This window comes from Xyrauchen texanus, chromosome 16, assembly GCF_025860055.1.
Source record: "Xyrauchen texanus isolate HMW12.3.18 chromosome 16, RBS_HiC_50CHRs, whole genome shotgun sequence".
Lineage (NCBI taxonomy): Eukaryota > Metazoa > Chordata > Actinopteri > Cypriniformes > Catostomidae > Xyrauchen > Xyrauchen texanus.
In genome coordinates this window covers 26,096,332-26,120,819 of record NC_068291.1, presented here as the reverse complement: position 1 = coordinate 26,120,819, position 24,488 = coordinate 26,096,332, and the positions used below count along the sequence as shown (strand labels likewise).

Genomic DNA, 24,488 nt, shown 5'->3' with positions numbered 1-24,488 from the left:
AAGAACTGTACATTAAAAATAAAACTACAGATTTATTTTTTTGTGTTTTGTGGAATGTATTTTTCCAGTATGTTTGGGAATAAATGAGAGCTCATTGAAATATTAAGTTGTATGTCCTTATTTGAATGAAGTGACTATGAAATAAGACCAAATGCTTGCATTATCATTGCTTGTTTAGTTTATTACAGTTACCTGAGTATCCTGGGTGATAATTTTTTTTCTGATAAAGTCATTAACAAGCATTATATAATATTTAAGGAAAATTCCAGGTTCAATACAATTTAAGCTCAATCGGCAGCATTTGTGGCATAATTTTGATTACCACATAAAAATGATTCCCTCCTTTTCTTAAAAAAAAAAAAGAAGCAGAAATCTCGGTTACAGTGAGGCATTTTCAATGGAAGTGAATGTGGCCACATTTTGGAGGGCTTAAAGGCAGAAATATGAAGCTTATAGTTTTATAAAAGCACTTGCATTAATTATTCTTTTAAAACTTGTGTATTATTTGAGCTGTAAAGTTTTTTCAATCATAATTTTTACATTACGTTTGTTGACATTACATTGTCATGTAATTAGTGAGAGTTTTAATGTTTACAGAGTGGCCCCCATTTACTTCCATTTTAAGTGCCTCACTGTAACCTTGATTTTCCATTTCTTAAAAGGAGGGTCGAGTCAAAATAATTTTTTGTGGTTATCAGTATGATGCCACAAATGCTGTCGATTGAGCTTAACTTGTATTGAACCCTGAATATTCCTTTAATACATCAGTAGTTCATGTATTCAAATATGAATGTGTATGAAAACAGATTTTTAATGTCTCATGACATTTGTAATTTGTTAGTGTTAATGCACTTAAACTCATGCACTATTAAGCATTATATATTATTAATAATATAATAATGTTTGTTATTAGTTATGGCTATTGTAAGGTGTCGTCTGGGCCATAATCAATATGCAGTGCAATTTAACTGAGTTATGTTGTTTGACAGTAAAATGCTGAGAATCTAATAATTTTCTGATATCATTCTGAACTCTGATACAGGAACACAAATTTCTTCTAGGTCATAGTTTCATTAATTTTGGGTGCATTTATTGCATAAACAGCAAAGAGTGAAGGGGGCATGAGAGGTTAAAAGAAGGACTTTGAAAGAGCAAAGATTGAAGGTTTTTGACATATAATGAATTGCAGCGCTTGTATTAAGATACCATATCACCTTCCAAACCCTCATCTTAAAGACTACATATCACATTAGCAGAAGCAATGTTGTTTATATTTTATGCCCTACTTTTTGCGTTGTTGTTTTTTCTGCTTAAACTTTGAAGATCCTCAGTTTTGCAATTACTATGTTTGTCTTACTGCAGTGTGAAAGGTTAGTGTTCTATGCACAAACTTCTCTTGACTTTTCCCCTCTTATTTAATTTATCAGTCTGGCTTTCTGTTGATGTATTCAATCATTGATCTGCTGGGTTATTTCATTCAATATTATTCTTGCTGGCTATGTTTAAGTTTGTAATAAATTAGTTATTTGTGTTCTTAAGGAAACTGCTGGGAGAACTATCATAAAGTCTTGAAGAATTATAGCCAAGAAGAGCTTCATAAGGTTTGATGCTTCTTTGTGTACACAATTCTGTGATGCTTTTACTGTCCAAACAGACTGAAACAATAGTAACAGCAACAACCGCAAACAATAAATCTGTTATTAATAATAATAATAAACTTGGTTTGCGTAGCACCTCCCATTCATCAAATAGCTCAAATGGTTTCACAAATCAGTAAATAAAAACAACAACGAAAGTGTAAAATTACTACAAAGGGAAGTGGAAATTCGGGAGAATAAATTATGTAATAATAAATATACAATACAATTATAATAATAATATGTTTAATTTATAAAGCCCCTTTCCATGGCTCAAGGATGCTTGACAATCTCAGGAATAAACAGGAAAACGTTAATCAATGTCAGACAAGATAAACAGAGCAACACATACATCAACAAATAGAGCAAAACAGACATCAACGAATTCAAATTCATGGGTGTTTATATTCACAAAACGACATTGCATTGCCATTTGCAGATTAAACTATTAAAGAAAATGATTAGGATATTAAATGTAATTATAAAATGATGTTATGCTTCCATTTAGTATGGCATAAATACAGGGTTAGGAATTACTGAAAAGAAATAGGGAATAACCTTTTCAGTTCTATTATCTTATGCACAACCAAAGATTTCACTGCCATTGTATCAGCAGATTAATAAAATATTATTTTGTGGATTTACATTAAGAATTGTTTATCTGTGCTGAAGCATTTATGACTGAGTCGCGGTGTGATTATTCTCTTTTAGGAACATTCAGAAAAGATAAGACTGCAGGGTTTCCAGCTTGCCCCAACATGAATCCGTCCCCCACAGTCCCCCACCTCAGGTCAGACTTCGCCCCTTCCATACACTGCATTAGATCTAGGTGCTTTGCTGCAACCTGTTATCTGATCAGAAAGCAGAAAGTTACGAGATTCATATTTAAACCCCAGTCTATATGCAGCCAGCATTCCCTGACTAATGCACACTGGAATTATGGGTGTAATCTTATAGAATTTAACAGGAAAAACTGAATTGAATGAAGGAAACATTTTCAACAGCAACCGTAATTATTAACGGATGTTGTGGTTTTTGCTGGAAAATTGTCTTTAACGTGTCATGTACTTTGCAGTAGAGAAAGTGAAACCAGCAGACATTACAAGTATGGAGACTCACTGACTGTGAGTATAGATTCATTCTCAAAAACATGTTCAGAGATAATTTGTTAGAAATTATAAAATTATGTTTGTCCATGATATGATGTATGAAATCGCTCATGTTGAAATATTCCATATATTCTTGGTGCTATTTTGATACATACATAAATTAAATTGTTTCTGAAAATGTAAATTTTAAGTTGTTGTTGTTTTGTTATTGTTCACTATGTGTTGCCTAGAACACTTTTTTTATTATTGTTTTGTACTTGTTTCTCAAAGACTGTCAGAGTGCTATGGTGCCAATTGTTCTACTGTTTTGGAAATTCCAATTGAGTATCATCATATTTCATGGAGGTACCACACCCTCTCTGTCAATATCCCCTCCCCCCAACACACATACATAAACACAAAGATTACCTTATTATTAATACTTCACAATCTGTGAAAGCTTATCAGTTGAATAGTTGCTGATCAACTTTAAGGTTAATTTGACTGATTATGGTTTTGTCATAATCAAAACATTTTCATTGCAGTAATTTAGTTTAATAGTTTGTATGACTTTACAAAGCTGTTAATCGTATTAACATAATTGTCTCATGTATTATACAGCACATTAAGTGTAATGGTACTTTGTTCATATACGTGTGTTGAGGTTCCATTTTAGTGGCACTTACAATAGAAGTGAAAGTTGGACAATCTGTAAACTTTAAAATACTCAGTATTTCAAAAGTGCATAAACAATTTGTGAGTTAACATGATTTTATTGGGATAAAATCACTTATTAACCTTTTCTGTGTAAAGTTATAGCCAACTTTACAACTTCATTGCCATGATGATGTAATGTCAACAAACCCTATAATGACTGTAAAAATGAGGATTTAAAACACTTTACAGCTTAAATAATACATGAGTATTAATAGAAGAATTAATTTAAATGTCTGCCTTTAAACCTTCCAAAATTTGGCACATTCACTTCCATCGTAAGTGCTTCACTGTGACCTCGATTTTTGCTTCTTTTATTTATTTTTTAAGAAAAGGAGGGACGAGTTGAAATAATTTTTTTAGTAATCAATATTATGCCACAAATGCTGTCCATTGAGCTTAACTTCGATTAAACCCAGAATCTTCCTTTATTTTCTGAGGTAAATTGTAATAGTGTAGGCACTTTCTTGTAAATCTGCCAGAAACATGAATGTAATAAGGGGGCCTAATGTTTTTGTTTGTGTGCAGTATTGGAGGATATGGAACCTATCAGGATGTTATCACTCTTGCGGGTAAGATTTGAACTTGAAATTGTAAATATGTTTAATATACATCACTCTGAAAATGTTGCAATAATTTTGACCACTTTTAATCTGTCATCACTGTTACCTGTTTCTCTCATTCTTTCTTTTTATCACTGTCTCTTATTCACTGTCTAACTTTCCCTCACTCCCTCAGACATTGTGAAACTTTTAAACCCCAATTTTCTAGGACCATCACCTGTGCCGAACCTACATGGACACCCAACAACAGTTAATGACACCAACTTCAATTTTGCAGTTACTGGACACAATACATTGTCAACATCTTTCCTTAATACTTAATGTGACAAATATGAAAAGAATGACATGCTTCTGGTTGACAATAACACTAAACCACGCTTTGTACTTCATAGTCAATTTAACATGACAAAGGCCTTCCAGAATATTTTAGAGCCAAAAGAAGCCATGTGGATGTTGTGTGTTTGAGTCTGTATTATTTTATATTCTATATGACCATTTCCTTTACAAAAATTTCTCTGAGCAGACCAGGCACATGATCAACACGTTTAAGATGTACCCAGTACATTAGAGTTATTTCTCCTTTTTCCCTCTATATATTGTCTTTATGTAAAATAATTTATCATTTAGGTCATCCCTTTTTAGTTTATTGTTTTTTGGGCTGCTTAATGTGGATTAAATGTGTTTATGCACATTAATTGTGGTTTGACTTTTTCTCTACAGGACATACATTTCAAAGAAGACTGGAAACTCCTAACTGTCTTGATTGCAATGAATGACATAGAGGAAGAGGAAGAGACTCAACATCTGTTTTGTTTTAACGTCCCTATTAATAGTGAACGTTGTTCAAATTTTCCCCATGAAGCCACTCAGAGAGGTTGAGATCCCCATCATTGGCTGTATACTTCAGAAGTATGTGTACTGAAGTGCACACATACACTCAAGACACTAAAAATATTATTTTATTATACTGCATTCCTATTGTCCAATAATATGCCTTATAATATGTTATAACTTTTTATAAATAATTGTAAATACAGTTATAATACATTTGAATACTTAGCCTATTTATACAGTAGTTGTACCTTAAAGAGTCTAATGTATTATAACACAATTAAAATCCAATTATATCAGCAGAAGTTAATAAATGTAATCGTATAAAATTTCCTCTACTGGACAAAAATAGTTTGTAAACTTCCGATTCGAAGTGTGTAATTTCTGCTACACTAGCATCACCAAACAAAATTGCAAAAATAACATTTACACATATTCAGTGAAAATTTTGAGACATTAAGAAAAAACACTTGCAAAGCTTCAAGGTTAAAACACACCAGTAACTCTCATTCAATAATAAAAATATGCATGTTGATCACACATGTAGCCAAATGTCTTAGTTTACACTGTCAATGAAGCCCATTATTTTAAGGCATTGTAAAGGCATTATAAATGCATTATACTTATAATTTCTCATAATACACCTTATAATATGTTATAACTCAGTTATTGTAACTACAGTTATAATACATTATAAAACTTAACCTTTTCATAGTTATACATTAAAGAGTCTAATGCATTATAAGCAGTGTTGGGTAAGTAACTTAAAAATAGTAATCCACTGCAAATTACAAATTATTTCCTCAAAGATTTACCTAATTATTTAGTTAATTAACTAATCAATACATTTGCTAAGTTCTAATTACTTTATTGAAAAAGTAATCACTCATTACGTTACTTTTATTAGTTGGAGTGGTGGTGTTGTAGTGGTCTAAAGCACATAACTGGTAATCTGGTAATCAGAAGGTTGCTGGTTTGATCCCCACAGTCACCACCATTGTGTCCTTGAGCAAGGCACTTAACTCCAGGTTACTCCGGGGGGATTGTTCCTGTAATAAGGGCACTGTAAGTCGCTTTGGATAAAAGTGTCTGCCAAATGCATAAATGTAAATGTAAATGTTTTAAGTTACTTTCTAAAACACTTTTCTGCTCAACAAATTCTAAATAATGTCTATATTTATTGTTCATTGTTACACACAAGTCACACCTCACATTTCTCCTTCACAATGACTCGTTGCGGGGCCATAACTCATGTATTTTACACAGTGTTAGGTGTAATCCAATTACAAAGTAATTAGTTACTGTAATGAAACAAAAATTTTAGTAAGAAAAAAAGTAGTGCAATGCATTACATTTTAAATTCTTGTAATCAGATTACAGTTTCTGAATTCAATTAATGTAATTACTTTTCAGTACATTTTAGGGTTATGCTTATTTCTAATATATTATTTATGTTGAATACAATAATTATCGCCACATAATGAATCATTCTGAAGGAGAAATGTGAAGTGCTGGTGTATGAGTTTATGTATCTTCTTAAATAATATATTAGAAATTAGCATAACCCTAAAATGTACTGAAAAGTAATTCAATTATTTGAAAGTAAGTAACTGTTAACTGATTACAAGAATTTAGTAAGAATTTTGAAATGTAATGCATTTAACTAATATCTGACCAAAAATGCATTAGTTTACAGTAACTAATTACTTTGGATTACACCCAACACTGATTATAACAGAAACAAAATCCAATTTTACCAGCAGAAGTTCATAAATGTAATTGTTTAAGTGCTGTCATGCTAAAGTAGCATAGTGTAAAGTCTGTAAGGCTTTATGACATGATCATATATACCATTATCAGTGGTCTTTTTATGAACATCAGCCACATCGTGAACTTGTAACATACAATACATTACATGTCAAACATATATAATGAACGTTATGTAAAAACAAGTCTCCAAATAAGATGCAAATGTTAAAGTACATTGAATAGAGTCCGGGATAGATTTTCTTGTGACAGATTTGGCAACATGTTTTTTCTCAAATAAGAGTTACTGGTGCATTTTGACCTTGAAACTTTACAGGTGTTTTTTTTTTTATGTCTCAAATTTAAACATTCATTGAATGTATGTGATTGTTATTTTTGCTATTTTGTTTGGTGATGCTAGGGTTGCAGAAATGACACTTAGGCCCTGTCCCAATACCCCCACTTGCGGTTTTGGTCTTGCCTACTTACCCACTTGTCTTACGTATTTCTGGTGTTTGGCCACTAGTGTGCAAGTAGACGTGAAGACGTTGGGACACTCGTACAAATGTTGGTGCTGGTCGACAGCTGTTTTTGTCTTTTGACCCAGCTGAAGACTGATTATGCCAAGTCTCCCAGACTGCCTGTGAGTTCATCCTCTAGCATAAAGTTTTCAGTTGAAGCTAAACTAGTATTTGTGTGATTGTGCAGTGCACAAATTGTTGGACACAAAATCTTGTAAGATTGCATGAGTTAAGAATGCATGATATATTGTCTCATGAGGTTTTATCAAACAGCATCTTACTGGTGTTTTTTCAGAATGGCACAATTGACACTAGTTTCTTCACAACTGATTGTTTTCACTTAACCGTGAAAGGTCATGATGAGTTTGCAAAAGGGCTCTGGAACAACATGTTAAGGATCAACCACTGTTGCTGCTTATATCCTGATCACTCTTTTACAGAACACATAATGTTTGTGATTCCAGAATTAAAGGGGACACCTTTGCTGATCTCCATGCATCTTTGCTTGATCTCAGACCTCAAATTTAAATAAATGTATTTAGCTGTGACCATTTTCACTGTCTTATTTTTTTACTTTAATGGGGCTTAAATGTAAAGTATGCCATTTGAAAGTTGACACTTTCCTATCATGTTACCTCTTTCCCAACAGTTTGAACCTGAGGGAGAGAAGACAATCTCTGACAGTTTCTCAGAACGAATTCAACTCATCTGCCCGCCTCCTGTAAGATACACAAAAATGTCAACTTAATTTGGTCAATTTAATTTTATTGTTCAGTACACAAAAACAAATATTTACATCTTGTGTTGTACTAGGATCACCTTTACATACACAAGACCTAAAGAAAGTTCATCTGCAAGCTCTCTTCAAGCACTCTGGTTCCTTTAGTCCCAAACCAGCTTCCTTATCATGTTTCACAATGTACAGTGAATAATTACTTAATCTGAATAATTATCATTAACTTTCATGACTAACACACTGAAAATCTTTAAAAGATTGTGTATATTTGTGTGTGTGTATATATATATATATATATATATATATATATATATATATATAATTATACAATACTTGAAAATCAGTAGTGCTCATTAATATACTGCTTATTTGAACACATGATGTACTCTAATGTAATGCTGCATTACGTTTTGTAATTTTGTTGCTGTTTTTTTTGTTTTTGCTGTTTGCCTGAAAATGTGCATTAAACGTAACAAAATGGAACACTCCAGACTCTGTAGTTGCAGAGTATGACCACAGAGTAGCACACTGTGTTTTAAATAAAACACAAATAATTAAAGGAATAGTTCACCCAAAAATAGAAATTCTCTCATCATTTACTCACCATCATGCCATCCCAGATGTGTGACTTTTTTTTTCTTCAGCTGAACACAAATGAAGATTTTTAGAATATCTCAGCATTGTTTGTCCCTACAATGCAAGTGAATGGTGGCCAGAACTTTGAAGCTAAAAAAAACCCACACACAAGTAAAGGCAGCATAATTGTAATCCATAAGACTCCAGTGGTTAAATCTACATTTTCATAAGCGATATGATAGGTCTTGGGTGAGAAACGTACATTTTTAAGTCCTTTTTTTTTTTTTATCAATCTTCACTTTCACTTCTTTTGTTTTTGTCGATTCGCATTGCATATTGCCACCTACTGGGCAGAATTTATAGTAAAATAAGGACTTAAATATTGATCTGTTTCTCACCCACACCAATCATATAAATTCTTAAGACGAACTTAACCACTGGAGTCTTCTGGATTACTTTTATGCTGCCTTTATGTGTTTTTTATTTTCTTCAAAGTTTTACTTCAAATTCTCTGGAGAGAATTTTCATTTTGCCTTCAATTATCCTTATATTTTTCTACATATCATGTCACACCAGTTGCTATGCTGTTAGGTACAACCATAGAAAGGAAAATATGAAATGTGAAAATACTGTAAGAAAATATTAACCTTTCGATTGTTAGGCTTTTCCTCGTAGCCAACACAGAAATGCCATCTTATTTACTGGCCTTTTAGTTTAGGCTTTTAACAAATATTTAAATGTTTTTATACTATTATAACGCCAAATGCATGATTATTTTTTATAATATATTATATATTTATAAAATAAAAATGAAATATGCATTTTTTAAATATTCACAAATTAAATAATCATCAATAATAACAATAATAATAATAATAATAATAATAATAATAATAATATATATATATATATATATATATATATATATATATATATATATATATATATATATATATATATATATATATATATATATTAGGGCTGTCAATCGATACATTTTTTAATCAAATTAAGTACATGGTGTCCCGTTTAATTAATCGTGATTAATCACATATACAAATATTTGACGAGAAAGCCCCTCATATAACAATAACTCAATATATAATGATTATACATATTTATATAAATATATAATTATACATAGTTATCTTTAAATATTACAAAATTATATAAATATATATATATATATATATACACACACACACACACATGTGTGTGTGTGTGTGTGTGTTATATATATATATATATATATATATATATATATATATATATATATATAAAATAAAACATATTCAGGTAATTACATTGCATTCCTGTAGCAGAAGAGTTAATCATTAATAAGACAATACAAAAAGCGGCTTTAGAATACAATGTATTGTTTACTACCATATTACTGATCATAAGTCAATCATTGGCATCCAGTTCACAGCAATCCATTTCACAAGTGAATTTGTCAATCAGTTCCAGATTTATTATGAGGGCTTGTTTAAGGGCACGTCAAATTACACCTACGTCAGACATGCTTGTGTAGCGTCTCGGGTGCCTTGCATCATAAAATGTTTAGTTCACGGTTTCAAGTTAAATATAGTTTAATACTCAATCTTTAAACACATCTTGAGATCCATAGTTCGGATTTGCGCTCCATCAAATGTTTTGAACGCAAAAATGTAAAACATGTTTGTGTTGTTCTGCCTACTGTAATGTTTTCTTCACTGTATAAACTTTGCGTTGCTCATACAGCTGAAATTTCACTTACTGCCCTCTGGAGTAAACAGGTGGTACTACAAGCTTGCATTTCTCAGTAATCTTCCTTATTCTTATCTTCCATGCGATTAATTTCGTTAATTTATATATATATATATATATATATATATATATATATATATATATATATATATATATATATATATATAAAATTTGTTGAGTATATTAGGTTATGTATTTTTAACACTTAGGAGCAACATATAAATAATTTTCTTTTGCTCAGGGGAGTGAAAGATCACCATCTGGTGTGAAACACTGTTTACAAAACATGAATAACCATTTTAATCCCACTTAAAAGACCTGGGATTAAATGTTTTATTCCATTAAAGGCACAAATCCCTTTAGTAACTTTATTCTTCAGCAATATGTGTATGTTTTCCTCTTACTATGATACTCAACGAAATCCAGTGCTGCTTCTAACTTCTCTCATTTTAACTCTAAACTTGTAACTATTCAAAATTCGACAGACGGTTTAAATCCGTTGATCTGTGCGTTGCCCGGTGTTTGTTTTTCGGATTTTGTAACAGTAGCGTGAGTGTGTGTGTGTTGACCGGGGGAAAGGCCACGTCAGACAGCCTTTGATAAACCACGTTCTACTGCCCCTCCTGCAGTACCGCAGTTTGGCCGACAGGGGCAACAGAGAGACGCTATACACTCGTCCAATGACTCGTGGCTGTTCGTAGTATTTCCTTTTATTTAGGTGAGCTGCTGATCAGTCAAATCGTGAAGTGGCTTGAAAACATTGGCAACGTTTCTATTCCTCTGTTGACGTTAATATTATAATTATCAGATGGTGTGATTGCACGGCATGGCTTCTTTAAGAGACCTAGCATTTTGACATTTAAGAAGTAAAAAGTCCGATGTAGCTCTCCGCCGTGTTTCAAGCTGCAGCCTGTCAACTTGCGCTCGAGCTGCAACAGCTTTGCTCTCTTTATTAGGACTGGGGAAATAACTTTTACGGGACTAGTGAAGAAAAATCATAGCAACGTGTGGGCGTTTGCTCTTTTGAACCATGTCCACCGAGGTTGCGAGCGAGTTGGACGTGACATTTAGTTGTTTGGACGAAGGGAACCAAAACAAGTCAGACGCAGACGGACCCATGAAACCCGATCGAGCGAGCCACGAGGAGGGGCAGCAGGATCCTCCTCAAATCGACTCGAAACATCAAAAACACGGGGTCATGGACTGCAAAGTGGATGGCCTGAACACGGACAGCACGAATGACAAGGAGAACGAGCAGAATGCATCAAGCGACAAAGCCACAGACTCTGCCAAGAAAGTGATCGAGGCTCCTCCGCCGAAAGTGAACCCGTGGACGAAGAAAGCATGCCCTCCCAATAATGCCCCCAACAGCTCCATACAAACAGGTTAGACGCCACGCATGTATGCACGTAACTGCGTTTATGCGGATTACAGACAGATTTATGTTTCTAACAGCATTTATTCTCGTGCACACGTGCTCGGTTAGCCCGCACGTGCTAGTTCAACCAGCAGCGGTGCATAAACTCATTCAACACCGGCCAACTCACGTTCACGAGCTCTTTAGCTTGCTCGAGCATCCATGCTTTAAAACATATAATAACGGCGGGAAGTTTTCTAATTTAATATAAATTCAGAAACTTTATGCCCATATCCGTAGTGTGTTTTTCATACACGGGCAGAGAAACTGACCAATCAGAGGCGGGGGCGTGGTCTGTTAGCTTTAGCACAGCGCTAGCCTAACAGCCCGATAACCCGTTTAATCCTTTAAAAGAGTTTATAACAGCATTTCAAAATCAGATTGCTCGGATTTATTCACATGTATGAGTAAATGTTGCATCAGTTGTTGTGACTGTCATTATTCTATTTTAGACTTGTATTTTAGTCATGGGCGGTTTGGCAAACATGGTTGTGCTGTGTTAAATCGCGTGATTAAAACATGGTTGTTTGTCAAAGTTGGAAAAAACATAATGCACACAAATTAAATATTCTCTTTGGACACTCATGTGGGATTATAAAGGTAATTTAACCCAGTTTAGGCTAATTAAGCCATTAAAAGGTTAAAAACACGACCTGTTGCTGTCAGGAAGCTCTAAGCTTGCCATTTGTGATATGACCAAATATGGTGGTATTGGGAATAAACGCCCGTTCCCACATCATTCGGCCTGCAGACGCTTTTGTGCCTGGATTATGGACAGACTTGCTGATGCTGGCAGATTTAAAAACCCCTCCCCACCCTATCTGATCGAGTTGCACGGGAGCACGTGGAGTGCTGAGCACTGCAACTCCAACAGGAGCTGATGGGAGGCCTTTCAACCCTGTAGCAGTGAACTGGAGTTTCAGTCCTTCTCAAACTCCTGCTAAACACTTGTTTTGTTTTTAAGACCCCTTAGTGGCTACTGTAGAAATGCATGGCCTGCTCACCTGTTGAGTTGTTTGTTTTATGATTAAAATATGAACACTAAGAAGTTAATGAATTATGACGCACTTGGACCACTCCCTACAACTGTAAATTACTGTGTACACTGATAAGACCTGTCTGATTAATGTTGATCACCCAACAACAGCTTTTGGAACTTGCCTGAAAATGGACTGTATGATCATTGTCTTTTTTTAATTATTTTTTATAATGTTGTTTTGAGCAGAGTCTGAAATAAAAAATTGTGGCAAAGTGCCACCAAGAATTCACCCCAAATTCAAAATGTGGGGACAAAAAATACCCTCATAATAAATTATTCTGTTTCATTTTTGTAACATCTGATATAGTTCTTAATATTTTATTGTAGTCCTACTTGTACATATTAGGCTATGTTATGAGTTAATGTTGATTTAATTATTAAGGGTATTCAATTCTCAGTTTTGAGAATTTATGTTAAAGGGATAGTTCACTCAAAAATTTACATTCAGTAATTGTTAACTTAACCATGTGTTGTTATAAACCTATATTACTTTTGTATTTTTCTTAACACAAATGGTGAAATTGTGAAAAATGTTCATACAATGGCAGTCTATGGTGACCACCGCTTCAAAAGAATGCAAAAGTACAATTCAGAAGTCTAATAAATTATTCCATGAGACTCATGATTGTTATGAAAGCATACGATAAGGGCCCAAACATACTTAACGCAAGTACACAAACGGAGACACGAGTGCTTCACCAACGTGTGGTCCCGTTGTACATGCATAACGTGTGCTTGTGCGTTGCTTTGGCTGTTACAAATTTTGAACCACAAGGGGGCGAAATAGTTTATTGGCGCCATAAAACCGGATGTGGTGGAGTCAACATGTCGACATTTGAGGAGTGTTTGCTTTTGTATTTGCTGATAAGAGTACAGAAAAATATGTTTGTATCATCTAACTTGTTCGGCAAGACTCTCCTCAAATTGCTGCTCCGCCAAGACATTTGTTGATTGAAAAAAGAAAATCTACTGTTGTGTCCTTGTGGCAACACTGAGAATACAGCGGGTACTTGTTTTAGGTTATGAATTGCACTTTGACTTGTTTTTAGATAAACAAGTTATTGCTTGAATGCCCCAATGTTGCAAGGGGGCTGCGTGAACTGTTGCTCTCGTGCCCTATCATAATCGTGCACAGGAGATCAACGGACATTGAACATTTTGACTAAATAATACATTCAATTTTGGTTTGTTTCTCACCAAAGCTTATTGTATGCTTTCATAACAACCATAAGTCTCATGGAATCATTTATTAGACCTCTAAATTATACTTTTGGATTCTTTTGAAGCTTAAAGCAGTGGTCACCATAAACTGCCATTGTATGACATCACTGAGAAAAAAACTTTTCCCCCCAATTTCTACCTTTGTGATAAGAAAAAGAAAGAACTAGGGTGATAACAACACAGTGGTGAGTAAAATTATAATTGCTGAAGCTTTTATCACAGTATGCTGTATTATCATGGTATTGAATTACATTACAATAAGGGGTTGAAATGTAAACACATTTTATTGTTATTCTAATTATAGCAAATTTAACTACTTTTTCAATACCAAACTGGCCTTTTTAAATGAACAGATAACAAAGACCTTTTATGAGAACCCTGAACATTAAAAAAAACTTCTTGAATATCTAATTGGCTACAACAATAGTATGCATGTTTTTTCTGGATCGAAAGCTAGTGGCTAAGATATAGCTAGGCACCAGCTACAAATTTAACAGTTGTTACTACGAGATGTAAACTATACTGTGTAGCTAGCAGAGTTTTAGCAAACTACTCTTCGGACACTTAAAATCAAGCTACACATTATCTGCAAAAGGCAACAACAGTTCACTTTTTTTGTCTTGGTTGTCACTTAGCTAGTTGTCTTTTATTGTCGTCTCTCAGTTTTCAAAAACAAAAGCTAGCAGAACTGTCACAACTCTCCTTTTATCTCACTGAACTGTACAGAATTATTGTCCTGCTGATGAGCAAACATGTTGGAGGTGTTTGTATTTAGCTGACACTTTTCAGCCATTTGTTTTACACAAAGTGAAACGTCTTCAACCAACAATTTCTCAATTTTTTTATGGAACCCAAAATACTTCCACACTTCTAACTTAACAATTTTAGAAGGTGGATAAAGGGTCTGCTGCGTTACTCCTTAAGCCATGTTTCTCATCCACGTTGGTTTGTGTACATCAGTGTACACATGTGTAATTTATGCTGCATACATGAAGTGTTGTGAATCTTGATTCTTTGATGGGGAAAAACAACAACTGTGTGATCAGAAAAATCTAAACAATTTGTCAAAGTTTATCTAGAATGATTTACGGTTTTCACGATAACAATATTACGCATGTTAATTACTTGATGTGGCATATTTCTGAATATCGTCACATGCCTAGTGCAAATATTGCCCCGTAATGTTAAACTTTGAGTGTCACTGAAAGCAGAACAATTGCAGTTCTGCAGACCAGAAGGCCAAGATCCATATCTGCAGATTTTGTTCATAAACTGGGTGTTGAAGTTATAATTTCAGTGTCTGATCAGAATCGCTACAGGATTCTGTGGGCCCTCAGTAGATAGGCATGATGATTTTCTTTGCAAATTTCTTCTTACATAAAGTATTCTTCTTAGGGAGATGTAAATATTTAGTTTTGCCAATAACTTTTTCAACAGGTAGCATTAGCCAAGGATGTTTTATTTTATGTGGAAAGACATTTTCAAAGTACACCAATTAAATATTTATTTTGTTCTTTGTATCCATATTGGGTGATGATCATTTTGTCAAGTAGAGCAGATATTTCAAGCCACTTTGGGGCAATCAATGCTGTGTATGGTGATTAAATTCATATGTATCAGTTTCTGGATTATGACACATTTCAGTGAAATACAGAGCATCTAAAATTATTTTGATCTTGATCCATTTCCTGATTCTTCCTCTTCATGACCTAAGTGTTGGGTTTGAATGGAGACTTCTCATACAGTATGTGACCATTTCCTCATTGTGGTTTGATCAAGTCAACACAGGCTTTTGTTATATGAGTTGGGCCTATACATAGAACCATATGCATTGCACGTGTTGTTCTCGCTGTACTCATTAAGGCAAACAGTGTTCAAAGTTTGTGACTAGCTCCTGTGCAGCTGAATGAACAGATTTCACTGAACTTGTGGTCTTTGTTCTTTCTGCAAAGTTATTTTGTGATGTTTCTAAGTATTTCCCTACGTGGTTGGTGCCGGATGGGCTGGTTTGAGTATTTCTGTAACTGCTGATCTCCCGGGATTTTCACACACAACAATTTCTAGAATTTACTCCGAATGGTGCCAAGAAAAAAACATCCAGTGAGCAGCAGTTCTGTGGACTGAAACGTATGTTGATGAGAGATGTCAACATAGAATGGCCAGACTGGTTTGAACTGACAAAGTCTACGATAACTTGGATAACCGTTCTGAACAATTGTGGTGAGAAGAATAGCATCTCAGAATGCTATTCTGAGATGTGGTTGGTGCTGTTTTGGCGGCACGAGGGGGACATACACAATATTAGGCAGGCGGTTTTAATGTTGTGGCTGATTGGTGTATATGACAACACTTCATAACACACAGCAATACTTCTCAGACCGATAAAATACATGCTGAGTCTTAAGTGTATATACAACTAACAGTCATTGAGATGGTGAGTGTTTGTAATCCAACGTGAGCTCACCACCAGTGTATTTGCAATCCAAAATAGTGCACGTAATCTAGGGCTGCACGATTATAGCAAAACTCATAATTGTCAATTTTTGTAATAGTGATTATTAAAATATTAAATTACTGTGACGTCACAAAGCAACCATGTGGTTCTTCAGAGTCGCAGATTTCAATGGTGGATATGAGCTGCGCTCCAGTTTCTTTTAAGCATTATATTGTACTGTATTTTATATTGTAATAATGTTTGTTAAGGTAAGGCAAATTAAAATTAGTGTAAATTGATATCTATGGTATAGAATAAATTGAATTATTGCCAAATTATTAGTCCACATACAGTAAATAATATGGCATATTCAATATTCAAACTTATTAACAGCTGATTTAAATCGACCAAGTTACTGCGTTCAGTAAGCCCTTTGGTGTCTAGACAGGGGACCATTCATCCTGTTAGATCTTCAATGTTGATCTTGTTTATGTAAGATCATCGTTAGATAATTTTTGGCCTCAGTGGTCAAGTGCTCAGTGCACTTTGGAAAAACAGTAATTTGCTTTCGGAGTTTGTTCAATTTGTGAAAATGTTAAATCTACCAATCTGCGTGGCAAATGGGTCGTATTAGAGTAGATGCAATAACAATGATGGTGTTTCCTGACATATGCTATTCATGTCATATTCTTTATGTTGGCTACACCTCCAAAACACACAACAGTTAAGCTGAATTACTTTATTGCTATTTTGTACAAATCAAAATTCACATTGGCCCACTTTTTAACATGACAAAACTATTATTACATTTTTAATAAATTGTACACAGAAATCGCGCAACGTGCCAAACTCTCCCATTACAATGACTGCTGTCACTCACTGCATATTTACACTGTTTGAAACCTGCATTTTGACGCAAGTTCACGAAACTCCGCTCTATGTTCTGCACTTTCATGAATGCTCTCATTAAAAACAAAGCTGTCTAATCAGCATAATAAATCAATTATTTACACCGTGTCTGTGCCTTGATTAGAACAGGATCATTTTAGTTTTGTCGTGTTTCTCATTTGCAGAGTATTTAACATCATGCAAGCATCTGGGCATTCAGATGGTTTAAAACTTGTGCATTAGGATCAGTTGTCATTACAGATAGGATGGAGGACTAATCTAAGTGGCTCTGATTGGCCATTGCCTTTTCAATGTTTAACGGACATGTTAGTGATTGGTTGGAATACTAAACCCAAAAACACGTAAATAGAAACCATTGATGGAACAGGAGCAGACTTAAATTTAATGCTGTAATCGTCAGTTATCATGATTACATAATCTTGGCAGCCTTAATCGTAATCGTGATTAGTTTTTTGATTAATTGTGCAGCCATAACGTAATCCAACCAAAGGAGAACAGTCCTGGAAAAGGTAAGTACTTCCACAGAGTTTGATCCTCAATTGATAGTACTCCACAGTCCAAACTTAGTCCATTGATCACTTTACCATTGCCTCCCCTTGTTCAGTGCTGGTTCCTTGTATACCATTTATCAAACACTTTGTTATTCATGTCACATGACTTCCATGTTAAAGGTAGACCAACAATATTTAAAGGCATACCATGCAATTATAAGGAAGATATAACGGACATAGGCAAACATGTAAAACATTATATTAAAACACTATTACAATAAAAAATAAATTTTTTTTAACATTAAAACATGTCCATGTGTGGTTATAGTACAACATGAACATCCATGTATGTGTCCCTCTCTCAGTGCCGGCCTGCACCCTCGCAGCCTAGCCACGCCCTCCACGCCCGCTAACATTTGACAAAAGACAGCCACCCTGTCAGACAACTATGGGGGTTGTGTTGTGACCGCATCTTTATTGTAAGCACAATTGTGTTTTGACTGCAGTGATACCTGTCTGTGGTACTTTACCATCAGTTTAAAAAGTTGTCTGGGTTAGTTTAATTGTCACATTTTCAAACTTTTTCCAGTTCTAGATGCATTTGTAGTGAGTATAATAGGAAAAAGATTAGAGCTGTCAACAAGTCTAAGAAACTAAATTGGAATTTTTCACTGAAATATCACCAGTATTCTTTTTTTTATTTTTTTTATTATTATTATTATTTATTTTGGTGTTGCAGCATATACATTAGCACATGTTACAAAACAAATGTAGTTGTATTTTCCTTCTGACATCCAGTTTTTCATTTAGAACAAAACAAAGAAGAAGAAAAAAAAAACATTTGGGGGAGGCAAAGTGTGTAAAAACAAAATAGTCCATATTTAGTTGGTACTTGAGGATTCTTAGTCTGTGGTAGTGACTGATCACCAGTATTATATTCTATTATATTCAAACACAACACAAATGCTTCCAACAAAGGTGATGATTAATTATATTGGAATTTAAAAAACTAGGGTTATCACGGTACCAAAATATTAGTATTCTGTACCAATACCAGTAAAATTTCATGATTCTCGATACCAATTTTCATACCACAAAATAATGGTAATAAATGGTAAAGGTAATATGCTATTGAACACACCTTTAGCCCATTTAACAAAGTTAAATTTATCAATGTAAATAATAATTAAATAATCATAATTAAAACATTTGCTTGTTTCCTTGAAGTCTGTCTTTAAGGTATTTCAACATTGTTTCAAGTTTTGTTTTAAAGTAGGACTTTATGACATTTTTTTTTTCCCCCTTAAATTCCCCCACCCCACTCAAAAATCAATAAATTCTGTTTTCATTCCATGTTTTAAAGTTTAATTAAATTTCATCATCAAAATGGTGTCTAATCAAATTATTTCATAAATCAAGAGGTGGTTTATCGCATTTGTTTCGGTGTAATTATCACTATTATACTGCAATGATGTCTTTTGACCCATGGCTCTCAGTCAAGTTTTCCTTTTTAGGAAAACTTTTGGGCACCACAGCTTTAAACTATCTGGAAACGTTTTTGCTCTCTTGCAGTCGTTATTACGTTTCTCTGTTTAGCTTTTATTCAGTTGCAGCCTTTGATTTGAATAGAGATCGAACTGGCTTTGTTTCATGTTAATTTGGTTTAACATTTAGTGATTTAAATGATTATTTGCATAATTTAAAGTTATTCTTCCTCAGGGGACACTTAAGTGACAGAAAGGTGTCATCAGGACAGTATCAGTGAGTCTGTGTGTTTGTTCACACCCCACACTGTCAGCAAGCGCCCAGTACCTTATCATACAGACCATCCCTTCAGTAATGATAAAGGACCCCAGACACTCCCAGAAAAATGGGCGTCCCTCTCTATTTCCTGTTTCATCCAGACAGTTTCTGTGTTTCGCCAAAAAGAAAAAGTAAAAAAAACTGGTTTTGTTGGCAATTTAACAACAAAGGATCTTTGTGTCCCCCTCAAGCCCCGTACATGCATGCAGTGACTTTATCGCTTGATGTCGCTAGTCTCTGTACAGTGAAGTCGCTAGTGGGAGTTCCTACCGCTGTCGCTCTAACGTTACTGGTGGACAGCACATCTGGCCATGTCTTTTAAAAATATGATCACAGATGAAGCATTTTGATAGTAAAACTATGATTTCATTCTATTTTAACAATTAATCTGTTTTCTTGTCCTTAAGCACCGGTAGCACCCTCTTTAAAATGGGTGTGTAAGACTGCCTTTGTAGTACCCCCCATTTTCATGTACAGTCACCAAAATCAGTACATATATAGTTCTCATCAAGCTGGACAACTTTCATAAATATTGTTTTTAGGTCCGTCCAATAGGAAGTCTAGGGAGAGTTTTTTAATTTTTTATTTAGCAGTCTATTAACTTGTATATAGTCATGAGACTGTCACCATATTTAGAAAACATTATACAAAGACATTGAAGATGCTAAAATGCAAAAAGTTGTTGACGAGGCATTAAATTAATGGTGAAAATGGGAAACAGGAAGTGTCTCATGTCTTCTGTGTGTAATTTAGATCAAAATTACATGTAATTATTGTGCCACCACCTGGTAACAGGAAGTGTGGCTTTTAAAACAGACTTTAAAATAGTCCTCTAATATTAAATTGCTTCAAAATTGTATAGAATAATGTCAAATGCCAATTGCACCTTGTATTATGCACCTTGCATTGTTTTCCGAAAACGACAGTTTGGAAATGGACAAGTTTTGCTTGGGCCCATTAACGCTGCTTGCAGCTATATTATTACTTTTGCCGTTTTTAAAAATCGCTGTCTAAATCTGCTCCTGTGACTTGGTAGATCTGCTATTATCGACGGAGTGGGGGACAAGGCCTAATGCTTTGTTGGTTGTGTGAACCGAAGCACAAATACCCATAGGGGCCATGTCATTTGTGTTGGGGGCGATCTGAATACCATGGATCACTCCACATTCACTGGCCCTCCTAGAAATTGTGTTCATCTTGCAGAGGAAGTTAATGTTTTACGTGTGTGGATATATGACCTTGCTGTACATGTGCTGGCGTGTGGCTTTACAATCTGTCGAAATGTAGCTGTTGACCTGATAATTGACCTCAACACTTAGTCAGCATTGAGCTGTCATAGTAGAGACCAAGAGCTTGTTGAGAGGGATGTTTGTTGATTTGTTACATTTCCAAACTTTGGCAGACCTCTGATATCTAGAGGGCAAAAATGTGCTGTCCTTTATGTCACATGCATTGATATGAAGGATTTACTTGGAGCTATTAATTAACTGAAATTATGTGTAATCATTTATTGTAGAATATATATATATTTTTTCACCAGCTTTTTTGAAATCTTGCTTCTTGTGCCTAAAAATGTGGACATTTACAGTGCATTCAGAAAGTATTCAAATGTGAAACTTTTTCACATTTTTGTATGTTGCAGCTTTATGATAAAATCCTTTAAATTATCATTTTTTCACATCATCTACACTCCATGCCCCATAATGACAAAGCAAAAAAAATATTTTTGATAACATTAAAAATGTATTAAAAAGAAACTGAAATATCACAATGACATAACCCTTAACTCTTACTTATTTGAAGCATCTTTGGCAGCAATTACAGCCTCAATTCTTTTAGGGTATGATGTGAAAACGAAAAGGTATTTTCTACCATTCTTCTCTGCAGATCTTCTCAAGCTTTGTCAGGTTGGATGGGAACTGTCGGTGGACAACCATTTTTCAGGTCTCTCCAGAAATGTTTGATTTAGTTCAAGTTCGGGCTCTGGCTGGGCCACTAAAGGACATTCACAGAGTTGTCCCTAAGCAACTCTTGCATTGTCTTGGCTATGTGCTTACGGTCATTGTCCTGTTGGAAGGTAAACCTCGCATTTTGAGGTCCTGAGTGCTCTGTACCAGGTTTTTTATTAAGAGTATCTCTGTATTTTGCTGCATTCAGCTTTCCTTCAACCCTGACCAGCCTGATTATATAATCATGAAAACTGACAATTACAGCTTTCGATTGAAGTCTGCTCCTGTTGCATCAATGGTTTCTATTTACAATGTGTTTTTGCAGCAGTTTAGTATTCTAATCAATCACTAACATGTCCGTTGAGCAGTCAAAAGGCAATGGGCAATCAGAGCCACTTAGATTAGTCCTCCGTCCTATCAGTAATGACTACTGATCCTAATGTGCAAGTTTTAAACTGTCTGAATGCCCAGATGCTTGCTTTATGTTCTAGCTCTGTTCGCGCAGCACACGAAAATGAATACTGAAGAAACATCACCTGCCACTTGAAAATAAGCCGTAGAACAAGAGCAAAAAGAACTTTGTAAATTTTTTGGATTCTTTGCATATTGCACCGCTCGCTTTGAACATAGATGTTAAATACACTGCAAATGAGAAACACGACAAAACTAAAATGATCCTGTTCTAATCAAGGCACAGACACGGTGTAAATAATTGATTTATTATGCTGATTAGACAGCTTTGTTTTTAATGAGAGCATTCATGAAAGTGCAGAACATAGAGCGGAGTTTCGTGAACTTGTGTCAAAATGCAGGTTTCAAACAGTGTAAATATGCAGTGAGTGACAGCAGTCATTGTAATGGGAGAGTTTGTCACGTTGCGCGATTTCTGTGTACAATTTATTAAAAATGTAATAATAGTTTTGTCACGTTAATAAGTGGGCCAAAGTGAATTTTGATTTGTACAAAATAGCAATAAAGTAATTCAGCTTAACTGTTGTGTGTTTTGGAGGTGTAGCCAACATAAAGAATATGACATGAATAGCATATGTCAGGAATCAACATCATTGTTATTGCGTCTGCTCTAATATGACCCATTTGCCACGCAGATTGGTAGATTTAACATTTTCACAAATTGAACAAACTCCGAAAGCAAATTACTGTTTTTCCAAAGTGCACTGAGCACTTGACCACTGAGGCCAAAAATGATCTAACGATGATCTTACATAAACAAGATCAACATTGAAGATCTAACAGGATGAATGGTCCCCTGTCTAGACACCAAAGGGCTTACTGAACGCAGTAACTTGGTCGATTTAAATCAGCTGTTAATTTAAAAAGCTTAAATGTGACAAAAATAATGAAAAAATTCATGATGAAATATAAAATTAGTAAAACAATTATTTAAAAAAATGTACCAAGTTAGAAGGCTCCTTGTATAGTTAACAGTATTAGCAAGATAATTTCTTTCATATTTAAGCAATATTGATATTATTACAAAAAATTATACCCAAATGGATCAGAATCTAATCGGGAGATAGATAACAGGAAATCTGTATCAATGCCAGCACTAGTGTGAAATGCTGTTTTCCAAACTGGTTTCCACCAGTGAACCATACCCGAGTCCAATTAAAAAGGTGGACTGGGTTATGGTTCATCTGAACTGTGGTACAGTTCACTGCTGCTATAAGCGCAATCTGTCATAAATTGTGGAAGTGAACTTGCTATTGATGGTGTATAATTTGAGTCTGTGCTCTACTTACTTGGTACTTGCGTTGATGGCGCAATCGTACGGTGGACTCAAAAAATACAATGTGAACTGAAACAAGCAGTGAGAAGGGGAAGAATCAAACTATGGTTCTGAACAAGCAATCAAGTGTGAAGATACCCTTAATGTTGAGATCATTGTAATTATAGGGTGAGCTATCCCTTTAAACTTAGAAAGGTTAGCTATTGGGTCAATGATGTGATGCAAACTTTTTGTCCAGATAGATAAAATAATTAAAAAATACATAATAAATGCAATTCACACAAAACAATTACTTGAATACACCTCTTCTATGATTAACGTGAGTTCATGTCTTGTGATGTAACTGTCCAGTGACAGTAAAAAAAATGGTCTCATTAAAAGCTGAAATTCTTGTCCACCACATTAGTCACATGGTGTAACCAATATGTAGCCAATTTGTTCATGTTAACTAAAATTATAAAACAGAGAGACCCTCAATACCCCTCTGTTCAGATGATGTGGTGTATCCCTGAGAACCTTCTATATTTTGTACTTAAAAATCTCATGATATTGTAAGAAATATTTATACCTTAAAATATGTTTGAAAACTTTTTTGTAATAAATGATTGGGTTGCGTACACTTTCAAGGTGCAAGGAAAGTACTTTAATACCTTTTACTTGATGGTTGCACCACATTACATGAGTCGATGTGTATTTGTATTTATTTTATTTTTTCAGGAAAAGGCTATAAATGTATGAAACCAAATTGGAAAAAAGATTAGATTTGTACAAACTTAATGTGCGTGTATTAATTTAGATTTTTAATAGATTTGTCCTTTTTGTCAGTGACCCTATTACTGAATAGTTCATGCCACAGGCATCATATCTCTCAACCCTCTCTCATTTTCCATCTCTAATGAACTAAATCAAATAGTCACATTTTCTTGTTTTTGTTTAGTGTCCACAGATCCCCAGAGTCCTGCCAAAGTTGTCCGTGCCAGCAAACCCAGGTCCAGAAAGACCAGCAAGGTAAGACACACTCTTGCATAGCAGATGGGCAAGGTAAGGCAATTTGAACTGCCTTATCTGTAATAAATGGTTAACAATAAGCAATAAATCGCTGTTAATGTAGAAAATACATGAATTCAGATGGCAGATGCAGATTTCTGTTCTTCTGTCGGTTTGTGTAAATCTGCATTTTTTTTTTTTCAGCATTCTGTTTTTTTAACAGAGTCTAGTGTCTGGGTGTCCTTGATCTAGGGTCAGCAGCAGCCAGTCATAGAGCAGCCTTTGCTTGTGTTTGCATTTAAGTGAATATTTGTTCCCTCTGTTCAGTCTTTT

General features: G+C 34.6%; 1 protein-coding gene and 1 long non-coding RNA gene across 6 annotated transcripts in view; both read left to right on the top strand.

The window, feature by feature from the left end:
- Nucleotides 1–1,538: 1,538 nt before the first annotated feature.
- Nucleotides 1,539–8,065, top strand: LOC127657228 (uncharacterized). 3 transcript variants are annotated; one of them, XR_007972256.1, is made up of 7 exons: nucleotides 1,539–1,601; nucleotides 2,349–2,427; nucleotides 2,713–2,761; nucleotides 3,017–3,091; nucleotides 3,968–4,911; nucleotides 7,106–7,821; nucleotides 7,914–8,065. It is a non-coding gene; the product is annotated as an uncharacterized LOC127657228 (long non-coding RNA). The 3 variants fall into 3 exon arrangements; XR_007972255.1 differs by lacking the exons at nucleotides 1,539–1,601; nucleotides 2,349–2,427 and having other exon boundaries at nucleotides 2,501–2,761; nucleotides 7,106–7,222; nucleotides 7,750–7,821; XR_007972254.1 differs by lacking the exons at nucleotides 1,539–1,601; nucleotides 2,349–2,427 and having other exon boundaries at nucleotides 2,501–2,761.
- A 2,792-nt stretch (nucleotides 8,066–10,857) lies between these two features.
- LOC127656860 (la-related protein 1B-like) overlaps nucleotides 10,858–24,488 on the top strand; it is a 41,999-nt gene continuing 28,368 nt past the window's right edge. For 2 of the 3 annotated variants that reach the window (XM_052145380.1, XM_052145378.1), the window contains exons 1-2: nucleotides 10,859–11,543; nucleotides 24,106–24,176. In XM_052145380.1, the coding sequence (XP_052001340.1) occupies nucleotides 11,189–11,543; nucleotides 24,106–24,176 (426 nt within the window). In that variant the 5' untranslated portion in view covers nucleotides 10,859–11,188. Of the gene's footprint in view, nucleotides 11,544–24,105; nucleotides 24,177–24,488 lie in introns of all 3 variants that reach the window. The other variant, XM_052145379.1, reaches the window with a different exon arrangement.